Source organism: Labrus mixtus, chromosome 21 (assembly GCF_963584025.1).
Source record: "Labrus mixtus chromosome 21, fLabMix1.1, whole genome shotgun sequence".
Classification (NCBI taxonomy): Eukaryota; Metazoa; Chordata; class Actinopteri; order Labriformes; family Labridae; genus Labrus; species Labrus mixtus.
In genome coordinates this window covers 12,969,324-12,992,180 of record NC_083632.1, presented here as the reverse complement: position 1 = coordinate 12,992,180, position 22,857 = coordinate 12,969,324, and the positions used below count along the sequence as shown (strand labels likewise).

General features: G+C 39.3%; 2 protein-coding genes across 5 annotated transcripts in view; both read left to right on the top strand.

The window, feature by feature from the left end:
* Nucleotides 1-7,936, top strand: part of ccdc57 (coiled-coil domain containing 57) — a 38,134-nt gene extending 30,198 nt beyond the window's left edge. For all 4 annotated transcript variants that reach the window (XM_061028362.1, XM_061028361.1, XM_061028360.1 and 1 more), the window contains 2 exons: nt 927-1,038; nt 6,853-7,936. In XM_061028362.1, coding sequence (XP_060884345.1) covers nt 927-1,038; nt 6,853-7,067 — 327 coding nt within the window. In that variant the 3' untranslated portion in view covers nt 7,068-7,936. The remainder of the gene's footprint in view (nt 1-926; nt 1,039-6,852) is intronic.
* A 2,083-nt stretch (nt 7,937-10,019) lies between these two features.
* Nucleotides 10,020-22,857, top strand: part of fasn (fatty acid synthase) — a 40,907-nt gene continuing 28,069 nt past the window's right edge. The window contains exons 1-4 of the mRNA XM_061027662.1: nt 10,020-10,244; nt 18,845-18,980; nt 22,217-22,369; nt 22,577-22,750. Coding sequence (XP_060883645.1) covers nt 18,854-18,980; nt 22,217-22,369; nt 22,577-22,750 — 454 coding nt within the window. The 5' untranslated portion in view covers nt 10,020-10,244; nt 18,845-18,853. The remainder of the gene's footprint in view (nt 10,245-18,844; nt 18,981-22,216; nt 22,370-22,576; nt 22,751-22,857) is intronic.

The window sequence follows — 22,857 nt, the reverse complement described above, 5'->3', positions numbered from 1 at the left end:
GGGCTGGTGCAGTTGTTGGTGTAGAGTGTGTACAGGAATGGGCTCAATACACATCCTTGTGGTGCTCCGGTGTTGGTGGTTAGTGCAGGTGATGAGGTTGTGCCCACTCACACAGCTTGCAGCCTGTCACTGAGGAAGTTGTGAATGAGGTGGATCAGGCGGGAGGGGGTGTTGAGCTGGTGTAGTTTCTGGATCATCAGATGCCTTTGGATGGTGTTGAAAGCACTGCTGAATTCCACGAAGAGGATTCTGATAAAGTGACCTGGGGAGTCTAGATGCTGAAGGAGGAGGTGCAGCAGGCAGGCCACAGCTACCTCTGTGCCCCTCTTTGCCTTGTATGCAAATTGGAGGGGTTTCCAGCTGTGGGGCAACAACTGGCAGAATGCTGTTCAGTAGTAGTTTCTCCAGGCACTTCATTATAATGAAGGTGAGAGCAACAGGGCGATAGTGGTTGAGTTCAGTGGGCCGGGGTTTTTTCACAGAAGAGTGAGAAGAGTACTGGTGAAAGTTCGTGGGCACAAACAGCAAAGAGATTAGAGGTGTCCACAGAGGGCACCAAAAGCGAAGCAAACTAAAGGTTCCTCACAGGAGCTTTAAAAATGAACTGTTTCCTCTTACAGACAGTGATGTTTTAATGCTATAGAAAATGTCAATTTACCAGAGAATTTACAAGTGCTGCCAATACAGCCTTTGTAACATTTTCCATGGCATTAATTATAAATCAGCATTGATATATGATATACAGCTTTGTCCACACAGGTCTCCAAAATCGAGACAGTCCAAAATATCCAAATTATTATTTCAACACAATCAAGAAAATGCATTTCTTTTATTGCAATACATTTCTAGCGAGCTCTGTGATGTCAGATGTTTCTCCCACACCTGTAAGTCTAACACTTTAAAACGATGTTACTCTCCTGCTGCAGCCCCTCTCAGGTTTATCCAGGTCTCTGTTGTCGTCAGAGGAGTCACTGCGGTCATTAAAGGAGCTGTGGGAGAAACTGGACCACGGACTGAGCCCATCGATTTTCTCTGAAGGTAACCACACCAGAATAATAACTTCTTTTGATAATGAGTTTCTCTCCTATTGCTTTAGTCAATATTCCATTTGGGTTTTTTCATTTGCCTGAAATCACAGAGAGCTGTTTTGTTTCCTTGTAGCTGCTGTTTGAATTTATTTAAGAAGTGTATGAAGCCTCTGGGTTTAATAAGTGAAACCGTAAAAGCACCCTTAACCTTCATTCTTCCTGATGGCAAGCAGTGGGTGACTCCACTGGTTGCCAACAAGCAGAAACCTCTGGTGTTGTAATATGAAGACACCGAGTAAAGTACAAGAAGCTCCTTGAGTGTCAACTTGAGGCTGGTTCAAAAATCCCCCGGGGGCCACATACACACCTGTTAAAAAAAGCCTGACAGCAGAAAAAAAGCATTTTTCAGCCTGGTTTAGTAAAGGAATTTGGTCAAGCTATCCCTTTTCTTGATCAGCACACATTGTACAGAGGATGAATTCTTTTAGAAGTCATCCCTTTTGGTTTTATGAAGGATAAGGGTTATTCATAATAAAGAGTATCTGATAATAAAAGAGGCTTAAGACCTGCCTTAGCTCCAGCTGTTTGCCAATTAAGTTGACCAAAAGTTAGTTTGAGAAAGCATTTTTTTATGTGGCCACCTCCACCGAAAATATGCTTAAAAAACCAATGGGTGACGTCACAGAGACTATGTCCATGTTTTATACAGTCCATGGTTGTAAAAGGTAATCTAATTGTATGTAAGCATTTGAGAAAAAAGACCTTACTCCCCAGTTAAAACATTTTTTACCTCCGTTTTACCTTTTTTCTTTTGGTTTGTGTACAAGTCTTCAGTGGAGCCTGTTGTTCATTTTGAAGTATATGAGCACTGTTTGAGTACAATAAATAAGAAAGGAGGGGATGCTTTAGGCTATGACTGACTTACAAATGATATTTCGCTTCAATCAATCATTATTTGTAGAGCGCCAATTAATAACAAGTGTTATCTCGAGACCCTTAATAAAACAGCATATGGGATTATATGCAGGAAGGATTTCTCCTTTGTATTCCTCTCATTCCTGTTGTCCACACTTCCTGTCCGCTGAGGTGGAGGTCGGAGCAGGCCGTGCATGAATGAGGACGGCGGTGGTTGTGGGGGACGACACAGTCCGATGGTGGTGGCTTGGTGTGAGGTGTTGGTTGGGACGGCGCAGTCCAATTGTAGATTCCATAGCAGTGATAACTGTTTTTAAAGTAAGTACATTTTTGTTGCTCATAAGCAAGCATTCTTATAGCACTACTTTTGTGCTTTTTGTGCGCCCCTAGCACTATACTGCGTATGCCACGGGCTGGCCCTGGGTACAGCAGGTCACAGAAAACACACAACCTCTACAACCTCTCCTCACTGTATGAACAGCACTGCAATAGCTGGATCACTGATTGATCAACAAACGTTGTTGCCCAATTTGTAGATATTGTAACTGTTGGCTCTCCAGGGAGCAGTTTCTCAACCAGAGCAGCTATCAGATCAGTCTGAGACGCAGTGATCAGCATCATGCCATCATGTCATATTTGTGAAACCAGACAACATGGCACACTTGAACTGAAATGACTGTTGGCCATTTCAAATACTAATCAGCTGTATGAGTTCAGAAAAGGTTTCCCTTATTTCATTGAAAAAAAAAAGAAATACTGTAGAGCTGCAACATGCAAACAGAGCAAGAAGAAATGTTTAAAAATATCTTATTTTTGAACTTCATTTGCATCAAAATAAACTTTAATGGGGTCTTTTCACACATGCACAAACATTTTCTGGATGAGCTGCATGTGTGAACGTGAAAGAAAGCATTTTTAACCCCAGGCTTTTTCCTGCCAACCCCCTCTATAAATTATTCTTATATTTCTTTTTAATGTGGTCCTAGTGAAGTTGGGGCGAGCTGATGTGTGAACACAGCAATAGAGTCAACAAAATTCACCTCGAGCAAGCCGATAATGATGTTTATATCACGCATCAGTGCGTGATCAGTGCGACCTTTGTGCACGTAATGAAGCTGCTTCATTTTCTTTTCCGCTTGTTTGTTGATGCGATCTATGAATAAGGTGATATAAAGGCCAAAATAGGTATTCATATTGTCTGTCTCTGTGGCTTCATCTGCCGTCTTTGATTTACGCAGCGCCTTTTACATCATGTTCTCCTTTCCAACAGGGAGAACTTCACGCTGTCAGGGACATGTGTGAAGAAGCCTGGCTAAAAACAGGCTGAAATGTTCATGTGTGAAAACAGCTTATACGACATGAAACAATAGCTTCTTATGCTGCTTTTTTTAAAGTGTATGTAAGTAAGTGCATCACTTAACTAGAAAATATATATTTTGATGTTTAAGTTTTAAAATTGAAACTTACCTTAAGAGCCTTAATTTCCCTCCAACTTCATTAAAAACAGTTTAAAGACATTTCTGGTACCTTAAATACTTATTGTCACATCCTCAACATGATCTTCATCTTTACGGCTCAACTCTCAGAACAAATGTTTCTAAACTATTTTGCCTTATTCCTTTAGGCCATAGCACCAGGAATTCCCTGCTAGAACTTTATTTGCATCTTAGAGAAGACCACATACTTTAGTCGGACCCTGAAGCCCTAAATATCAGCCCTGACTTGTCAAGAGTTGCAGAGAGGGTTCATTTAAAGCTTAAAGCAAAGAGATTACATAAGAAATGGATGTAGCCTCTTGGATCTTAAGTAATGCTTATGAAAGTGAATCTGAGCCGGCTCAAGGGAAAAAATGTATAAAAAAGATTTTACTAATTCAAGCAAGACGTATTGAAGTAGATTCCCCACACCTTAAAGTGTCGCCTTGAAAGACAATAAACCCAAAAGAACTTTGCCAAGTAAGTATGTTTTCATGTCAAACAAGAAGTGGGACCTAATTGCAGATCTTAAGCAAAAATATGTTTTAAAACAAAAAGGCCAAAGACAAAAAAACAAAAGCTTACTTTTACAAATGTCAAAACAAAGTCCATCAAAAAAAATATACAAGGAGAAAAACGAGGATATAATTGTGAAAATAAAACTGGAAATCACAAGTAAGCAACAAAACAAGAATTAAATAAACTAAATAAGATCAACTATCGACATGTGCAAAATTGAGGAATTGTCGAAAAAGAATTGTGGATAAACAGACTGGGGACTCCCAGTGAAGTTTTGTATGAGTTATGCCAAAGCAGCAATCTCAGATTTGAAAATTGAGGTCCATGTGGAAGTCCTCGAGTGTCCAACTCAGACTGTCTGTGAAAGATGAGGAATCCTCCTAAGGTCCTGAATTAAAATGTCCATTTTTACAGCAGAAAGAAACATGTTTACAGCCTGGAATAAAAAGACAATGGTATCAATAGCTTTTTTTGTGAACACTGTATTGTGAGCTTTCACATTACTCATCTGTCTTAATTGTATTATGCATAAAAGTTATGCATATATTTGCATAATTAGGGGTGTGGCTGAGTTGACTGAAAGTCGGATACATATCTGTTTGCCGGGCAGCATAAGGCCCGGCTCAAGTCCAAATCTTCCTTTCATGCATCCTGAAACACCTGAGGTCGTCATACGAGTGCAGGCTTGTGTGAACATGGATTTCATATGTATTTAAGAAATCTGAATTTCATCAACCAGTGGACAAAGTCTAATGTTAAAGGTACAGCAGGTCACAGAAAACACACAACCTCTCCTCACTGTATGAACAGCACTGCAATAGTTGGATCACTGATTGATCAACAAATGTTGTTGCCCAATTTGTAGATATTGTAACTGTTGGCTCTCCAGGGAGCAGTTTCTCAACCAGAGCAGCTATCAGATCAGTCTGAGACGCAGTGATCAGCATCATGCCATCATGTCATATTTGTGAAACCAGACAACATGGCACACTTGAACTGAAATGACTGTTGGCCATTTCAAATACTAATCAGCTGTATGAGTTCAGAAAAGGTTTCCCTTATTTCATTGAAAAAATACTGTAGAGCTGCAACATGCAAACAGAGCAAGAAGAAATGTTTAAAAAGATCTTATTTCTGAACTTCATTTGCATCAAAATAAACTTTAATGGGGTCTTTTCACACATGCACAAACATTTTCTGGATGAGCTGTATGTGTGAACGTGAGAAAAAAAGCATTTTTAACCCCAGGCTTTTTCCTGCCAACCCCCTCTATAAATTATTCTTATATTTATTTTTAATGTTGTCCTAGTGAAGTTGGGGCGAGCTGATGTGTGAACACAGCAATAGAGTCAACAAAATTCACCTCGAGCACCTTTGTGCACGTAATGAAGCTGCTTCATGCTCTTTTCTGCTTCCTAGGATGTTCCTTTCCGTTTGATCTTACCAATAAGCATTTCAGCAACAAGGCAATAAAGAGTGCTTCACACAAGACATCAAAATGACAAAGGGAAATAAATGTTAAAGTAGAACATTTAAAAAGCACTAAAACATTCAATTAATAATTTCAGAGAAGATTCAACATGAAAATATGTTATGTTAAATCATTAGCATTAAAACAGAAGCTAAAATATAAAAGATAGTAATAGTTACAGTGCAGAGTTCAAGTTTGAAATCGTATTAAAATAAATAATTTTTATTATTATATTTGTTTAATGAAAGGCAAACAGGTGAGTCATCAACCTTGATTTAAAAGAGCTGAGAGTTTCAGCAGACCTGCAGTTTTCTGGGAGTTTGCTCCAGATATAAGGAGCATAGAAACTGAAAGCTGCTTCTCCGTGTTTGGTTCTGACTCTGGGGACAGAGAGCAGACCTGTACAAGACAACCTGAGAGGTGTGGATGGTTCATAGTTTATCAGAAGGTCACTCATGTCAGCAGCAGTATTTTAAAATCTATTCTCTGACAGACTGGGAGCCAGTGTAAAGACCTCAGAACTGACTGATGTGATCCATTTTCTTGGTCTTGTTGAGGACTCTAGCAGCAGCGTTCTGAATCAGCTGCAGTTGTCTGACTGATGTTTAGGAATATGTTGATATGAAGGCAAAAAACTGTCTTCATAGTGTCGCCCTCTGTGGCTCCATCTGCCATCTTTGATTTCTGCAGCATATTTTTTCCTCCTTTTCCAGCAGTGAAAACTTCACACTGTGAGAGACCACAGTCAGTTTTGTGAGTTACAAGAGGTGAAGTGATGGTCTTGATTAACTTTTTAAAGGATATATATATATATATATATATATTCTAGACTGTGTATAAGAAATACATGTTGCAACCTTGAAGCCAACTGTTGGTTTGTTGACAGTTTTTAAGTTCAGCATGTTGTTGTTTTTTTTGGTAGTGATCAAAAAGGGTGGAGTTGGAGAGAAATAAGGGATTTCTAGTCAGTGGTAGAACTAGCTTGTATAGGAAGGGACATTTTTAATTCAAGGTTAACATGATATTAATTGGTATGCTAGCAACAAAACAAAATGTACTTATCTTTAAAATGAACGCTGCAATGGAAGCAAAATGTCAATCACAAAGTTGCCAAAACAGCATACCCTTCTGTTGTTATATGTTAGTAATGGGACCATGGGACGTGATGCTAAATGGGACCATAATTAACAAAACAAAGACATCATTCTGTAGTGATAAAGACTTAAAACTAGCAAATTGGACCATCTGGAAAAATATTTACTGAAATGATACATCAACTGATTCGCCCCCTGCTGGCCATTAGAAAGGGTGCAGGTTAAGAGAACTAGATAGTATTCTTTACCTCATTGATCCAATCAGATTTGACTCATTTTGGATACAACAGCAAATATGTTGTAAGATGTTGCTGCTGTTAAAATCAAACTTATCTTGTCCACACGTGAAGGTGAACTGAGCAGGACGGAGGTGGCTGAGTCTGGAGGAGCTGAAGTCCAGATGATGACGCAGGGTGTCAGCGTTCCTATCCACAACCACCCACTAACTGAAGGCAAGCAGGGGAGGAATCCCTCGACAACTCAATCAAAAACTAACAAAACCCGACAAAGACCTGGAGCCCCTGGAGGCATCAGCAAGATCAGAAATTACAATCTAAAAGACTGACACACACATAACATGTCATCATCAGAATGCTGTTCATGAGGAGTGCCTTTGAGCCAGAGACTACAGGCTCATAAAAAACCTGTTGTGATATCATCAGATTGATCTCATCTACATGTTTATAACAGACAGTCTGCTTTTATCGAACAGAAAGAAACTAATTTAAGATTTCTACAACAACTCGTCTGTTGTCACATTCTGATCGGCATCGGAAAAGGAAATGTGCAGAGATTATTTAACCACATTTCGGAGTCAAATAAGATACAGCTCTGGAGAAAGTGAAGACGCTGCTCCAAAGTTTCATTAAAACAGCATCTCTACGTGTACTGCACTGATCAGGTAATCAGAAATGTTGTATACAATAAAACAAAAGTGTTCATTTTACTCAAACACCAATCTCGGAACCCATCAGCAACCATCATCTAACATCCACCTAAACAGCGCCTGTTTCTCGGACCGATAGAAAGGCCTATACTTTTATTGACACAGCCCCTTCTGTTATCTGTTCAATGTTTTTACCATTAATTTAGTGATACTACATCTTCATGTCCGCCCATTCACTGTTAACTCTCAACTTTTAACTATGCAATAAATACAGAAAATAAATTCATTTTCTTTTCTTTTTTTTAATCAGTTACCAATAATCACCACTATTGACACCTGCATTGACAGAAGCCAAACATATGTTCAAGAAATGCATTATGCATATTTATTTATTTTGATAAAATGCCATTCTCTTATTATAAAATATCTCAAAAATGTGTTTTCTTTGCATGCTAACTCTCCTCATGTAGAGATAATGCTGCAGAGAACAAGCCTTATGTAATTTTGCACATGCACAAACTATAATAAACTTCCATAAAACAAACTTGTCTTCTGACCTCATGTTTTCTATTGAGCCTGTGTATGATTGTTACGCCTACATGTCTGTAGTGTTTCTCTGGAGATGGCCGGGTTACTGTGTGTCTTTGAACGTTACAGGTCCAGCTGACCCAAGTTATGTACCATAGTAACCCTGAGGAGTCAGACGAGCTTTCCGGACTACGTCATCACCTCAGCCCCGCCTTTTAATCACCCTATCTCCTAACGGTGCCCTCTCCTTTGCTGTGATTGGATGGAGCCTCACACCCACGCCCTGTGATTGGATAGTTTACATGTCATCTAGAGGAAGTGTGTGAGTACCCACGTGTGCCGATGCCGGTCTATGCGTTCAAGTCTAATGTAAAGTTATGTAATGTTGACATGTTGGTACTGGTCAGAAGAAGACAGAAGGATGTTTCAGAGTTTACTATTGTTTATGCCGGAGGCCCGAGATGATCAAATAAATATACTAAATAAGTGACAAAGAATACAATTATTGTGTGTACATTATCAGTTTTGGATTTAATAGCCTACATAAATATATAGGCTATTGTTAGAAAAAATAAAATAAAAAAGAATTATGAACCACCCTGTTATATTGTACTTTAATAATATTTTAAATTATGAGAAGTGCAGCCTATTACAGCTGTTTTTTTTATCTAATTATTTGTACTTGTTGCCTTTATTAGAAACAGAAACCAGTACTTTAGAAGACATCAATATTATGCACTCTACTAAGTGAGCACACAGGGGTATCCTAGTTTAAACAATATTTTAAACTTTAACTTTGCTTATAGTACAATTAGAGTGGATAGATACAATTTAGTTTGCACATGTATGCCTGTCACGGATATACCAGTATGATCAAATGTTTTTTTTTTTCACATGTGCTATGCTTGGTATTTAAAAAAAGTATTTTTTTAACACATGATGCATGAATCAGCAGTGCAAGCCCCTACAGATCTCAGAGTCAGTGAAATCAAATCAATAACAAACACACAGAATCTTTGCTTTGACACAATGAGACACAATATATTGTTTTTAAAGTGAAAGGAATAAATATAAATGAGCCAGATTATATAGATAAATGCAAACATGTATAATTTACCCTCACTTTTCATACCACTCATAGGCTATATTTATATATAGGCTATATATCTATTCTAAAAAAATCATTTATGACATGGTGCATGAATTAATATGGCTATAACAAAATATATATTTAACGCAGAAGAAATTAAATAGGCTACTTATATCTCTCTGGAAATTTTGAAAATGTCTTGAATTTATTTTTTAAGGGGGTTCTTTTTCTCATTTGCATAGGCATATGATAATTACCTATATAAAGTTATTAAGTACTAACTTTATTGTCCAGGTAGGCTATGCGTACACCTACATGGGTATTTATGAAAACGCTTTCACATAGCTCTTAGTGTACACACAATTACACTTTGTGTAAGATAAAGTATGGCTACACAACTTTAAACATTACACTAAGGTACGAGCCGCAGGTTTAAATATGAAAAGTAATAAAGACAGCATTGATAACGTCTGTTGTGTTTTATGTGATGCAGCTCTCTCTCTCTCTCTCTCTCTCTCTCTCTCTCTCTCTCTCTCTCAGCCCAGTGGACCTCCCTGCACGCACCTTGCGGAAGTGTTAGAAAACTGTAAACATCGTATTACTGGGGGCAGATCTGTGATGAAAAAGTGTTCTCCTTGTTTTTCTGTAAACTCGATGAAAGACGCATTTAAATTAGCACGCGACCTGCAAACAGTGCGGCATCATAGTATTTTAATGGTAGATGCAAAAGTCCCAAGTGTATAAATTGTAGGTCTATCTGTAAGCTTTTGCATTGTCCTGACTCCTGCGAGGTGTCTGATTCTCGGCAGGCATGTGTTTCTTAGCATAAAACAGGAGAGGAGGAGAATCATTTGAACTCCAGTAACCCCAGCTACGGTTTTTTTTGTCTTCCTCTGCCGCCGTTCAACGAATTACTCCATCAGTGGCTGGATCGGAGAGCCCTGCCTCTTTTCTCATTGGACTGCACGGCCCAGCCAAGCTGTCAGCCCATGTGGCGTGGCCAGGCAGAATGTGAGACATTTAAATTCATGAGAGAAAGCGATTTAAAGAAGCACGGAGGCTAACGTAAGCCTTTCTGCGGAGTAAGGGCAGGGACGGAGACATTTACAGTAACAGGAACACCGACATCAAGATAAGATAGCTAACGGGAATAAGCCGGTGGTGAATACATGCCAAACGAGCGGTAACGTTTCACCGATTGGTTCAACGTCGTCATTTTTAACGGGACATCTTAACCGGTAAGTTCACCGACCGGGTTTTTTAATCGAGTCATGAATTATAACTTTTGTCTGCTTCCTCATGCTGGAGACTAAGCGTTCAGAGGTTTTAACTAAACAAAGGGACGTCAAAGTGTAAATATAAATCATGTAGATAAACTCAAAGCGGCGTGTTCTGTGACGCGACAGAAATAAATCAACCTAAAAATGAAAGTCAGTAGTTTTGGTAGCACTTTCCCTGATATTAGACTGCTCATATTCTGGTGCTTCATCAGGTTAAACACGCCTGGTGAAAGTAAAAAAAAAACAAGTTTAAGTAGCCGGTATTATCTCTATCAAAGACAGACCTGCAGCATCATCAGTGTAGGAGATTTCCAAAACGCATAAATCTCTGGTTTTGATTACTTAAGCAATGACTACATCTTGGACTCAGCATTGTCTTCAGGTCATGGAGCAGAGCATCCCAGCTGAGCAGAGGGGTGGTCTGCATGAAAATAGATAAATATCAAATGTTTTTACCCATTGGTGTGTGTATAAACCAGCCCAGTTGTGCATTTCCACGGTATATATATATACATAGATGTAATATATATACATATTGTTGCAAAATACACACAGATAAAGGTCCATTTTATTATTATTAAGAAAAACAATCACATTCGCTGCTGTTTTGGTAATGCTGCATTCACGTGCTTTCACATGGATGGAAAACATCCTGATGCATTTTCTTTATAAAGGGAGGAAACACGGAGAGTAAAAGACAAATGCACTGTCTATGCTGTTCTAATAAAGAGTCTGTATGTTGTTTCATCAACATGTTAAGATTCGGCATTAAGCAGCGTCTAGTTTTAAATTGTGTCTTGAAGGACAACAAAAAACAGAAAAGACCACCTGTCTGTAATTTTCTACAATAGCCAATATCCTTTGTGGGCCTCATTTAATTTCACTGTCCTGCTCTTATACAATAACATGATGTGGTTTTTTTTGCTTTTTATTGTCTACTTAAATCAAGTGATTACGGGATAATCAGGACATTCCGCCTCCAAATAAGTATCAGTCAGGTTCTACACTTTGGCTCATGAATATACCGGCTATGCGTGCCTCAGAAAGCCATTGTCAAAAACAGGCTCATCCTGCTGTGTATTGCCTGCTGGAGGTGTGTTAGTTTCTGTCGATTATAGAATAAACAACATGCCAGTGCCGGTCGCTCATTCAAATAATACTGATGATGTCATAACATCAGACGCTGCTATGGTTCTCTGGCATGTTGTCACAGGAGTGAGACACACAGCGATGATAAGCCATGATTAGAGTATGGGCCTTTAGCCCAGCGTGAGGACTTGCTGGTCACTGAGTTCACAAGCCTCCCCGAACCTTTACAAACGGAGAGACTGCAGAATGAATGGCTCATTGATGCTCCACATCCACATTGTGGGTTCCCAGATTCCTCAGCTGATTCGTAGTGTAGTTTACAGTTGGGGCATGGCTGCTGGATGGAAATGAAAACCAAATTAAGGTTGTCAAAAATGTCCAATATACTGGCAACGTTTTGGTACTTAATTCAGAGTGTATTTGTTTCATTAAGAAAGAGTGCAGGAGTTTGCTCGTAATTTTTGGCAATTCACAACAAGAAAATAGACAATGTTTGGGGCTCAGACTTATTGTTGTTGCCGTGGTATCAAAACAGGTATTGGTTGATTTTTACTATGACTGTTTAAAACTCAGGTATTGTTCTGACTCTTATAGTGACTGACTGCTCCTATGAGGTTAACTTTCTACAACACCATTAAAGTTCCCAACAGCGTGTTGTTTTATAATTATGTTTTCTTCAAAAAGCTGACAGCTTAGTTTTTATTTAATGCTAAATCATGATCTCACAGGGTGCTGTTTTTTCCAGGTAGTAAAAAAAGACTAAAATGTTTGCCTAAAGCTTGTGAAGATATAGAGTTACTCTTAATATCTTGAAAGCTAGTAGGCTAATTTAGCCAAACATGACTAAAACAAAAACATTGTTTATACTCCCCAACAGAACAAAACAATCCCACCTCGTAGTTTTAACTTTAAACAGTTCAAAAATCATTCATGGTAAACCGATCATCCAGGATGGAAAGAAAGAAACTGTTGTTTAACGTGCATAAATCCAATGGATCCTTTGATCAAAACAAAGGAGATGATTGGTCAAAAAGGAGCGCTGTGAATCTGCACTCGATAGCTCTTCCTTACCAGCTGGAAGTGTTCACAATAATTTTGAAAATGAATTTGTAGAGAGAACTGCATTTGGGATCTTGTATTTTTATCAAGGAAAAAAAAAATAGTTTCAAAAAAATGTATTCAATTTCAGAATGTTGAATACAGTTTAGAAAATTAATGAATTCAATTTCAAATCATTTTTTAGATTCTGTTTTCAAAATACAAATGATTTGGTTTAAATTTCAAATACTTAACAGTGTTTCCCACAGAATAACACGATCCCTGGGTAGTGGAGTTCTCTCTCTGTCTGTCTGTCCCTCTCTCTCTCTCTGCTGATGTGATTCTGCACTCGTGGTCTTGCTGAGTCGAGAGGGACGATTTTGTTAAACAGGAGTTTTGTTATGTTGCACGGAGCTGTGAGGTCCTCGCACGTGTCTGCACTCTCTGGTGCGTTCTCTCTCCCTCACTCTCCCTCTCGCTCTCTCGTACACGCAGCCATTGCATGAATATATTGAAAATAAAAATAAAACAGGTCGTAAATATACTTGGGCGGCCTGCCCAGGTATGGGCTATGTGTGGGAAAATACTGATTTAAATGAGCTACATGTAACTCTGACATGTAGCGTTTAAAATGGGTACTACAGTCCAAATTTAAAACATTGAAGAGAGCTGTCCTCACCCGCGCCCTCCTCCCTAGAGTCAATGTGGTAATGTCAGTGATGTCACCTATTGGTTTTGGAAGAGAAACCAACAATGGCAGTCCCATATTGGAAATGCTATCTCAACCTAACTTTCAAAATATCTAGAAACAGACAGAGAGGTAAGGCTGAGGCGGGCCTTAAAGGGATGCTTCACCCGTTGAAACATGAATCTGTATTGACATTGGGTCATATATGTAGTAGAAATGTGAAATACATTTTGAAGTTGGTGCCTTCTTGACCGAGAAAAAGCAGAAAGTGTCTTTTTGGCTCATGTGGATGAAAGACACCAACTCCCAGAATGCACAGCAGCACAGGCCACTCCCACTGAAGCTAGGGTCCTCTATTTACAGACATTTACTACAACACATACGGCCGTTTCCTCAACTGATTCTGAGATTTCTTCCAGAAGGAATTGGCATCTTGGAAATTCCTGGCAGAAAACAGACTCTATGTCTGTGTCCACAGGCAAACAGTGAGAGCACCAACACTACCAGTCCACCCCAGCTCGAGCAACCTCGTCGCTATATTGCGGCTTGTAGAGATAGCCACGACCATCCAATTCGAGCACCTTCAAAATCCCCTTCATCCATATCAGTTTGAAGTTGAAACATACTTTTATCGTACTTTCGTTCTCCTCATCTTTCTCCATAGAGCCTGTTAGCATAGCTTCCAAGCAAGATGGCGGAAGTTAAGTTTCGTTTCTGGGAGTGCGGTCCCACCCACTGATCTGTGTGATTGGTCTGTAGCTTCAGTGGTCGAAAATATGAGGAACTAGCGTTGTAGTTTCACCCCGCTAACCGCAACAGCTTCCGATGACGCAAAATTACGATTTTTGCGTCATCGGAAATAAAGATCTTTCCCGCCTCAGGGGAAAATGAGGGCGGGATGCACGACCATTGAGATATACTACCAGGTTTCTAATGATGCAAAGCTTAATGCAAATGAAGTATGTATGAAAGTGAAGTATCCCTTTAAGCTTCCTGGCAAACAGCTGCAACACTTCCAACTGTCAGTGAACTCATTCATGCCCGTAATTATGCAAATGTATGAATAATGGGAAGGCTTCAAATCAAAATGAGTCCTGCCCCTTGTACAGTGTATATCGATAGCAATGAGCTATTGGTACCAAATTACATTTGTTTTTGACCCAGGCTGTAAACATAAATATTTCTGCTCTATGAATGTACATTTTAACATGTTACCTAATGGGGATTCCTTACATTCTGAAGCAAGCCTCAAGTGGACGCAAGTTTACAACACAGAAGGTTGCTGCCTGGGATCATTATAAGCTTGTAGAAAAAAACAAACACTTTTCTTTACTTGAGAATGCAGGATTTGATTTATGTTTTAAGTATTGTTATGCCATAAAGGTGAAAGGTTTGAACTTCTTCACTCCTAAAAACAGTTGTCACAATAATAATATAGAGACATAATTGTGTGTCCACCTTTAGGCCCGCTCTCTCTCAGGCTGTCGACATGCCAGGTCTTGTTGTTGGGGCCCCTAAAGTTATACAATATCCAAACTTAAAAAGTCAAAGACTGGAATATGCTGATCGTCAGCTATGAAGGATAAGGCTGCAGGCAGTTACCCAGCCATTGTTCATACCACGTTTCCTTTGAAGGTGGGATGCCTGAAGCAGATTCCAGGCTGAAAGGCGGGTACACCCAGAACAGGTTGCCACTGCCGGTCAATCACAGAGCTGACACTTTAAGAGACAGACAACCACTCACATGCACATCTACAGGCTAATTTGTAGACTCCAATTAACTTAACTTGCATGACTGTTGGAGGAGGCTGGAATACCAAAGGAGAACACACACATGCACTGCTGTTAAGGCCCTGACACACCAAGGAGACCGTCGTTCCGTCGGTCCGTCGATGAGCGGTCGTCGCCCTAGTTTTTACGGTGTGTCCAGCTCTGTCGCTCCGTCACCTGTCGGCACCAGTTGTTTGTTCCACATGTGGAATCGGCGATAGGAATCTCTCTGATTGGCTGTTCAGCTAAGTGAAACAGGAGAGCCAGTGCACGAGAAGAAATACAGAAGCGCCTCTTCTCTTCTTGTTCCACTAACAAAAGACCAAGAGCTGACGACGCCAGTTCCATCTCTAACTTTTTATCAGACATTATTCTCCATTAGAAGTTCCTATATTACGAGTGTTGAGCGACAGAGGTGAGAAAATTGTCTTCTCGTATCACAACAACGGTTTGTTTATCCACGTTCTTTCCTCATACTCGTACTGACCATTACAGACTACTGCCCCCTGCTGGCATGGAGTTATTTCCTCTCACCCATGAGCAGAACGTATGTGGTAGTTGGCTGTCGGCTGTAGTCTTTGTGGTGTGTTCAAGTGCAACTTTTTGGCCAATACAAAAGGCGTCGTGCACCGACTCCACTAGTTCTTTGCCGTCTGCTTGTTGTGTCAGGGCCTTTAGAAACCACTACTCCGCCACTGATTTGTTGACAATGATTATAAGTCAGTAAAACAACACGCTGCATTGAGACATGGTATCATAGATTGCTGAGTAAGTGTAGGCCAACTTGTTTACCAGTAAGTGTGGTTAACCACCTTATCCTTACAGTCATGTGCAGAGTGAGTCATGTGGGCCAGGTAAGACACGTTTTGACTGAAGGTGCTTCTTCTTTAAGGTCTAATCCCAGGCCTGTGTGTCCTGCACTCCAAATCCTCCCTGCTGCTGAGCATGTGAAAGGATGAGGACAGCAAATCGTACTCTGACTGTGATGTTTTTACCTTGGCTCACATCAGAGCCTGCACTTCTATATTAGCCTGTAGACGTAGCATTTATGTACAAAACAGAGACGTTAGTATTGTAGGATAAATGATATGCATGATATAAGTTCTGACTTATGACTTTCAAATATATGAATTGGAATTTATTTAAAGGTTTTATTATTTTCCTATGGCTTGCTTTAAAATGTGTGCAAATGTTTGATATGCAGGTATATGTGGACTTCTACTTTTGCACTAAATACTACAAAAAGAATATTAGATAGTTTCCCACAGCTTGTTCTCTGACATCATTGCTAATAAAAACCCAGTGCTGGTTTCATGAGTTTTCAAAGAATATGGGTGCTTCTTAAAGACATTTGACATATGATATTAGCTCTCACAGAGCTCTGTGCACAATAAAATGGCTTAAATCAACAAAACTGCAAGGAATCAATCTCTGAAATTCAAATCATGACAATTTAAAATAAAAATGTGATTATTGATGTGTCTATAAGAGATTCAGACTATCTGCTGAACACATCTGTGTTTGTTTGTACAATATGTCATGTGGGGGGGGGGGGGGGGGGGGAGCAGTCTGCCTGCTCTACATTGAGGTTATGACGGGCCTTTGTTGACAGTAGCTCCGTCCGAAGCGGAGAGTTGATTGGTCGACAGGCTCTGCCTTGCTGACATGAAATGTCCTGGCCTAGAAACAAGGAACAAAGACCAAGACACACACACACACACATACATTAACATGCTCACTCATGTACACAGAGCAGTCTATCAGCAGACTACATTGTCTGCTCTGAGTGCTCTGTCATGCGTACTCTGAGCAAGTCCTCATTCCCAAAGCTGCCCATCAATGTTAGCACCGTCACTTAACTGAAATGTGTTAAATGTAGTGATTTTTTATTTTATTAAAACACTGCAACAGGAACATTTTTTTCAAGTTCTATTTGAATTAACATTTTTTGCTATTGAATGGCTGTAGTTTATGTACAATGCAGTAGTGTTTCGTTGTGAATGTGTTCACTGAACCAGAAATTTAAATTCTGTGAGAGGCTGAAGATGAAATGCACCTCTTTTTTTTTCGCTCCTGGCACTCCGTTGTATATCCCAATCTTAGCTATTGGTTTTTCTGAAAAAATCCCAGATGAATGGAGACTGCAGAACCTATTTCAATTCTTCTTTTTATAGGTTTTACCCAGCTCAGTATTTACCAAGCTGCAACCTCCGGTGTTGAAAAATGAAGCCAATATAGAAGAGCAAATCTTGCTGTGTCCACGAGAGGCTGGCTTCAGAAGCACAGGAAGTCACATACACACCCAAGATTCAAAAGAGCCTGTTTTTACAGCAGAGATTAACTTGTTTACAGCCGGGGTTCAAAAAAACCAAATAGGTCTGATTAGCTCATGTCTCGATCGACACACACTGTACGGGGGGGTGAATGTTTTGATGACTCATCCGTTTTGATTTGATGAAGGATAAGAGTTATTCACAATAAGGCGTGTAGCTGACCTGATTGACAGGTGGGCACGGTGTAACGGTTTGTCAGGAGGCTTAAAACCCGCCTCAGCTCCAGCTCTCAGCCTGTCGTTAGGTTGACTGAAGGTTACGGTGAGGCAGCATTTCCAGCTTTAACAAGAAAGCAGAAGTGTCTTCAGATAAACAATTTGCCAAAAATATAGAGAAGATTTCACTTTTTTTTAGGATGTGTTAGGATGTTTAATTGAATTATCAAGGCTCATAATGTTCAAGCCATAGGCTGTTTCATGAATGGAAATCTTCAAAATGTTAAAGAGAATACTGACGAGGTCTTTTTCTCGCTCATAAAGAGTTCCATTTGAGTGATTTTGTTTTTTATTTTGAGGCAGGTTAGTTTCTCATCAAACACTGATTAAGCTGCAACTAAATCTGAGAAACAAAACAATCTCTTTTTTGTTTTAAATTGAGCCTGTATGAGGTTCTATTAGGTGTCTTTCATAAGTCACTGTATGTTCACCTCTTAGCAGGTTGAAGCTTCTAACGTAATCCTTCTGGTTTGAAGATTTCATTTTGACACATCTGTAGAGTGGCTGGGAAGTGAAAAACAAAATTACAAAGAGTGAGGTTTACAAAATATGAGACAAATTTATATTTTAAAATAATGTAAAAAAAATTTTTAAACCAAATTATAAAACCAAAACACTTTTACCAAGGACAAAACAAATGTACAAGATGTGAAAGACTTTTACAAGTAAGACAAATTTACAAGTGGCAGAACACTTTTACCAGTCCTAAAACAAATTTACAAACCATATCGTACGACAATCTTGACGGAAAGGGAATGTACCAACTGCCGGAAGTTTCATTTAGTTTATTTTTGGGAAAGGCTTGGTGAAGATATGGAGTGATACAGAGTTTGTAGGTAGACTTGCTGTAATGGAGGTGCTTATCCTTGCTGCACTAGCTTATGTGGCAACGAGCCTCTCTAAAAAAAATGGTCTCTCTGCCTCTCTTTGCACCATCAAATTCGTTCTTTATAAAATCAAATCGGATGAGTTATAAAAAAATCACCCCTGCACAGTTTTTGCTGAGAAAGAAATGGACTTGACAGACCACTATAGTTTTTAGTACCATGCTGAAACATTTATTTCTACTGTCAAAGTGGGCATTTTTTATTTTGAATACAAATGTTAATGGAACTTCTTTGGTTTTTGGAGCCATTCTCAAGTGGACCCTCAAGGAACTGCAGTTTTTGCATTGGCTTCATTTTTTAACTCCTTAGGTTTCTGCTTGGTTGATCTTTAGCTTAGAAAAAAAATCCTGATTTAATTGACTTATTTTTCCCTTTAACTATTTATACAAATATTATTTATGTGTGGAAGAGACTTTCATTGTGATGTATCGTTTAATGAGGATAAAAGCCTAACCTTTAAATGCTGATTCCATTCCTTAGAAAGAATTTCTCCAACTCTCACTGGTAAACTCATCTTACTTTCTCTCTCTGTTCACAGAAATTCAACATGGATGATATAGTCATAGCTGGGATATCGGGTCGTTTGCCCGAGTCCAACAACCTTGAGGAATTCTGGGAAAACCTGATGGGTGGTGTGGACATGGTGACAGAGGACAACCGGCGGTGGACTCCAGGTGAGAGTCCTCATAAACCTGGATTTGATTGCTTTTGAGGGTCAGAATGGATTTCAACACAGATTGACTGTTTTCATTGATTAGCAGAACAAAAAACAGCTCCATTAAGTCTTGATCGATTGATATCGGACCCAAAAAGTCCCATATCAGTCTGGCTCTACTAATAACAGCAGTATGCCCGAATATTATGCTTAAATAGATATGATAATAAGTACAATGAAGTTATGGGTAGGTAGCAATGTATCATGATATTTCAGAGGACTGGTTGGAAAGTGAAAGCATCAGATAGGAGAGAGCATGGGGGCTGTGTGAAAAATAGTAGTGCATGTAATTACAGTTATCTGTAAATTATGTGTGTGTGTTTGTTTAAGCTGTGATTGGTGCACAGGAAGAAAGAGATGATGGGTTTAATGTTTTTGGTAATTATAAATCGAGGTTGTAGTTTATTGAATTCCAGACAGATTCAAAATCAGCAGTTTGTTCTATGAGTGAGGTAGATACTATTTTCATTGGTATGTATTGGATGAGTTTGTTTTTCCAATGTGCAGTAATATATAGTTTTTGACTTCCAGTTCAGGAGGACAGTTTTGTTGGCGATGGTTAGAGCTATGAGGAGTATTTTGCTGGATGTGATATTTAAGTTGATGGTGGATATGTCTCCTAGTAAACACTGTGTGGGTGAACATGGGATGTGGCAGCTCAAGAGCAGTGAGAGGTGGTCAGTGATGTCATGCCAGAATTATTTTATCAGTGTACAGTCCTATGTGGGGTGCAGGTATCCGCCTGTGGTGTTTTGTGTCCAGTATGAACATAATTTAGAATCAGTGAAACTCGTTTTTCCTCTCACCTTTTGTAGTTAATAATCCTGTATTGTATAAATTGTATGTTTGATATGGAGAATATGTTTCTGCAGATTTGGGTCCAGAAGTCGGAACTGAGGGGGTGACCTGGAGGTCTGTTTCCCAATGAATGAAAGGGACAGATATTGGCTGGTCAAATTTGGAGATTATTTTGGAGAGTTTAGATAATAGTTTTTTTTTCTTGTTTTGATATTGATTATGTTTGAGGTTAATGGTGGAAGTTCAAAGTTGGATGTGATAATATTGATTTTGCTTTTCATAGAAGATTGAATTTGATGATATTCTAAAACGTGCTGTTCCCCAATGCCAAACTTCTGGACCAAATGAGGGAATGAGACAAGAGTGTTGTTATGAAGAATGTGCTGGAGGTGTGTGATACCTTTAGTGATCCATGCTGGGAGGTGGAGCAGTTTTCTGTTGATTGCAAAGTCAGGGTTGTTCCAGATGGGAGTTTGCTTGGTGGGAGAAATAGTGGTGTTAGTTATTTGGCGAGTTGTTGCTATGGTAGGGGTTTAAAAACAGGGGTGGTGTTTGATAGAGGGGCAAATCAATGGGATTTCTGACATGTGGAGTTCTTTGCATAATGTTTGTTCAGTGTCTTTCCAGGAGTTGTCAGATTCAATGGGATTGGTCCATTTTTTAATGTATTGTAGTTGGTCGGCAATGAAGTAGTTGAAAATGTTTGGTGCTTGTAGACCTCCTTGGGGTTTGGGTTTTTGTAGTGTTTCTAAACTTTATTATTTAATCTGGTTGTTTTGGTTTTCTGATAAAATGTTGTAATAATGGAGTCAAGGGTTAGGGTTATTGTAGCAATTCTGCGTATGAGTGATGGCAGTAGAGTCATCCAGCGTTGCAGGCCATCATGTATTGTCTTGAGAAGGGGGTTGAATTTGAGATTAATTAAATTTGAGCCTGGGGGAAATATTAATTCCTAAATATGTGAGTTTGGGGAAGTTTTAGCTGCCACATCCCAACTATTTGGGCTGAGAGGGAGAATAGTGGATTTGGCCCAGTTGATAGTGTAGTCTTAGATTTTGGAGAAAGTGTTTATGAGATCGAGGAAGGTACAGATGATGATGGTTTTTGTTGGTATAGGAGAATGTTGTCTGCATAAAGGCTGAATTTACGGTGCATATTTTAATTCAATTCATTATTTCCCTGTCATTTTTTGAATCCTTTATATAAACAGATAAAGCCATCAGATGAGTAGTTGTTGGTAGTAAGGTTTCCACAGTAAATGGATCTCACACATGGCAACACAATCGTGAATAAGTCATGATGGTGCTTATCAGTTTCTCTGAGAAGATAAAACCAGACTGTTATCAGAGCAGGTCGAGTTGTTAGCATTTATGATCTCTGTGATATATTTTATGATTTGACCTTGACCTGTGTGTCTTTATTCTACAGATGTTTTTTTACTTGTGTTGACAGATCCTGTACCAAATATTATATTCACACTCTTAAATTGTTCAATGAAACAAAGTCTCACAAACAGGCTCTGTGCGAAAAACAGCACAAGGAATTTAAAGCAAATATTTGTCACTATATGGCCGACCAGCAAAATCTTTTGAATGTGTCATAGGTAAATGTACGTAGACTTAGGGCAGAGTTACAAAACAATCGACCAATGTGTGCTTATGTTCATCTAATTGGCCAATAAATCCCTTGACTGATTTTGTCATTGTGTGTAAAGGTTAATTTGTGAACAACTACACTAACCTTGTCTGCATGAAGGTTTTGCATTTCTATTCTCTGCATTAGGAGAATACCAAACAAAAAGATTTGAAGAAAACGTTCTCGGGCTTACAGGCTGATTGATCACAAAGTCCAAGCTTTTTGTGAGCAACAGTTCACCCGAGGCCTGAATTTAAGATTTTTCCTGAGTATTCCATTAAAAAGTCAATGTGGTGATCCTTCATGTCATTATGTTAGTTCCCTTTGCTTCATGACATTCCTCACTCTCTCCTCCTAACATTTACTCTCTCTCTTCAGCTTTCCTACCCATTAAAGGACCCCCCCAAAAAAACAAAAAACAAAGACAAGTTTAAGTTATCATACAATATCTTTTATAAAAAATAATAAAACCTTATTCAGTATTTGAGGGTGAGAAAAAAAGAGGAGTCATAAGGACAAATTGCTTATAAATAAAAATGTATTAATATTATGTATTATTATTATTACAATAAGACTGGAAGCTGGGGAAACAGGTATCTCAAACATGAAACAAAAAAACTCCACCAAATGTCCTTTTATCAGTTAGGTGGCTGAGTTTGGTTCTGTCAGGCCTGTTGAGACCTGCCATTTGCAACAATCGCTCCCTGAGTGAAGAATTCTTCTAAAAAAATGGTCTTTCTTTCCTTGTTTTCTTGTTCCCAGGTCTGTACGGTCTCCCAAAGCGGAACGGAAAACTGAAAGACATCAGCAAATTCGATGCTGCCTTCTTTGGAGTCCACCCCAAACAGGCCAACACCATGGACCCCCAGCTCCGCATCATGCTGGAGGTTGCATACGAGGCCATTGTAGACGGAGGTGAGGAAACTGCAGATCTGTAGAGAGCAGTGACATGAGTGAAAGAGTTAAGAAGTTGTCTGACAGGAATACAGAAAATGTCTGCTGGAGAATGCTTTTTTTGTCCCTTTCTTCTTTGGCTGAGTTTTAAGAAGATCTCCTGTTCCGAGTGAGGCTCTCTGATGAAATACTGACTGAATGGTTTAAAAACATTGAAATGTGTTGCAGGACTGAACCCGGCCGCGCTGCGTGGCAGTAAAACAGGAGTCTATGTCGGAGTGAGCGGCTCAGAGGCCAGTGAAGCCTTCAGCAGAGATCCGGACGAGCTACTGGGCTACAGTATGACCGGCTGTCAGCGCGCCATGTTGGCCAACAGACTCTCTTACTTCTTTGATTTTAGTGGTACGAACACAAACATCCAGCATCCACACATAAGCTGTTTTCAAAAATGCACTCCTGAAAATTCTAGAAACCTTCAGACAGACCCTGAAATCTTCCAGTGTTGCTTG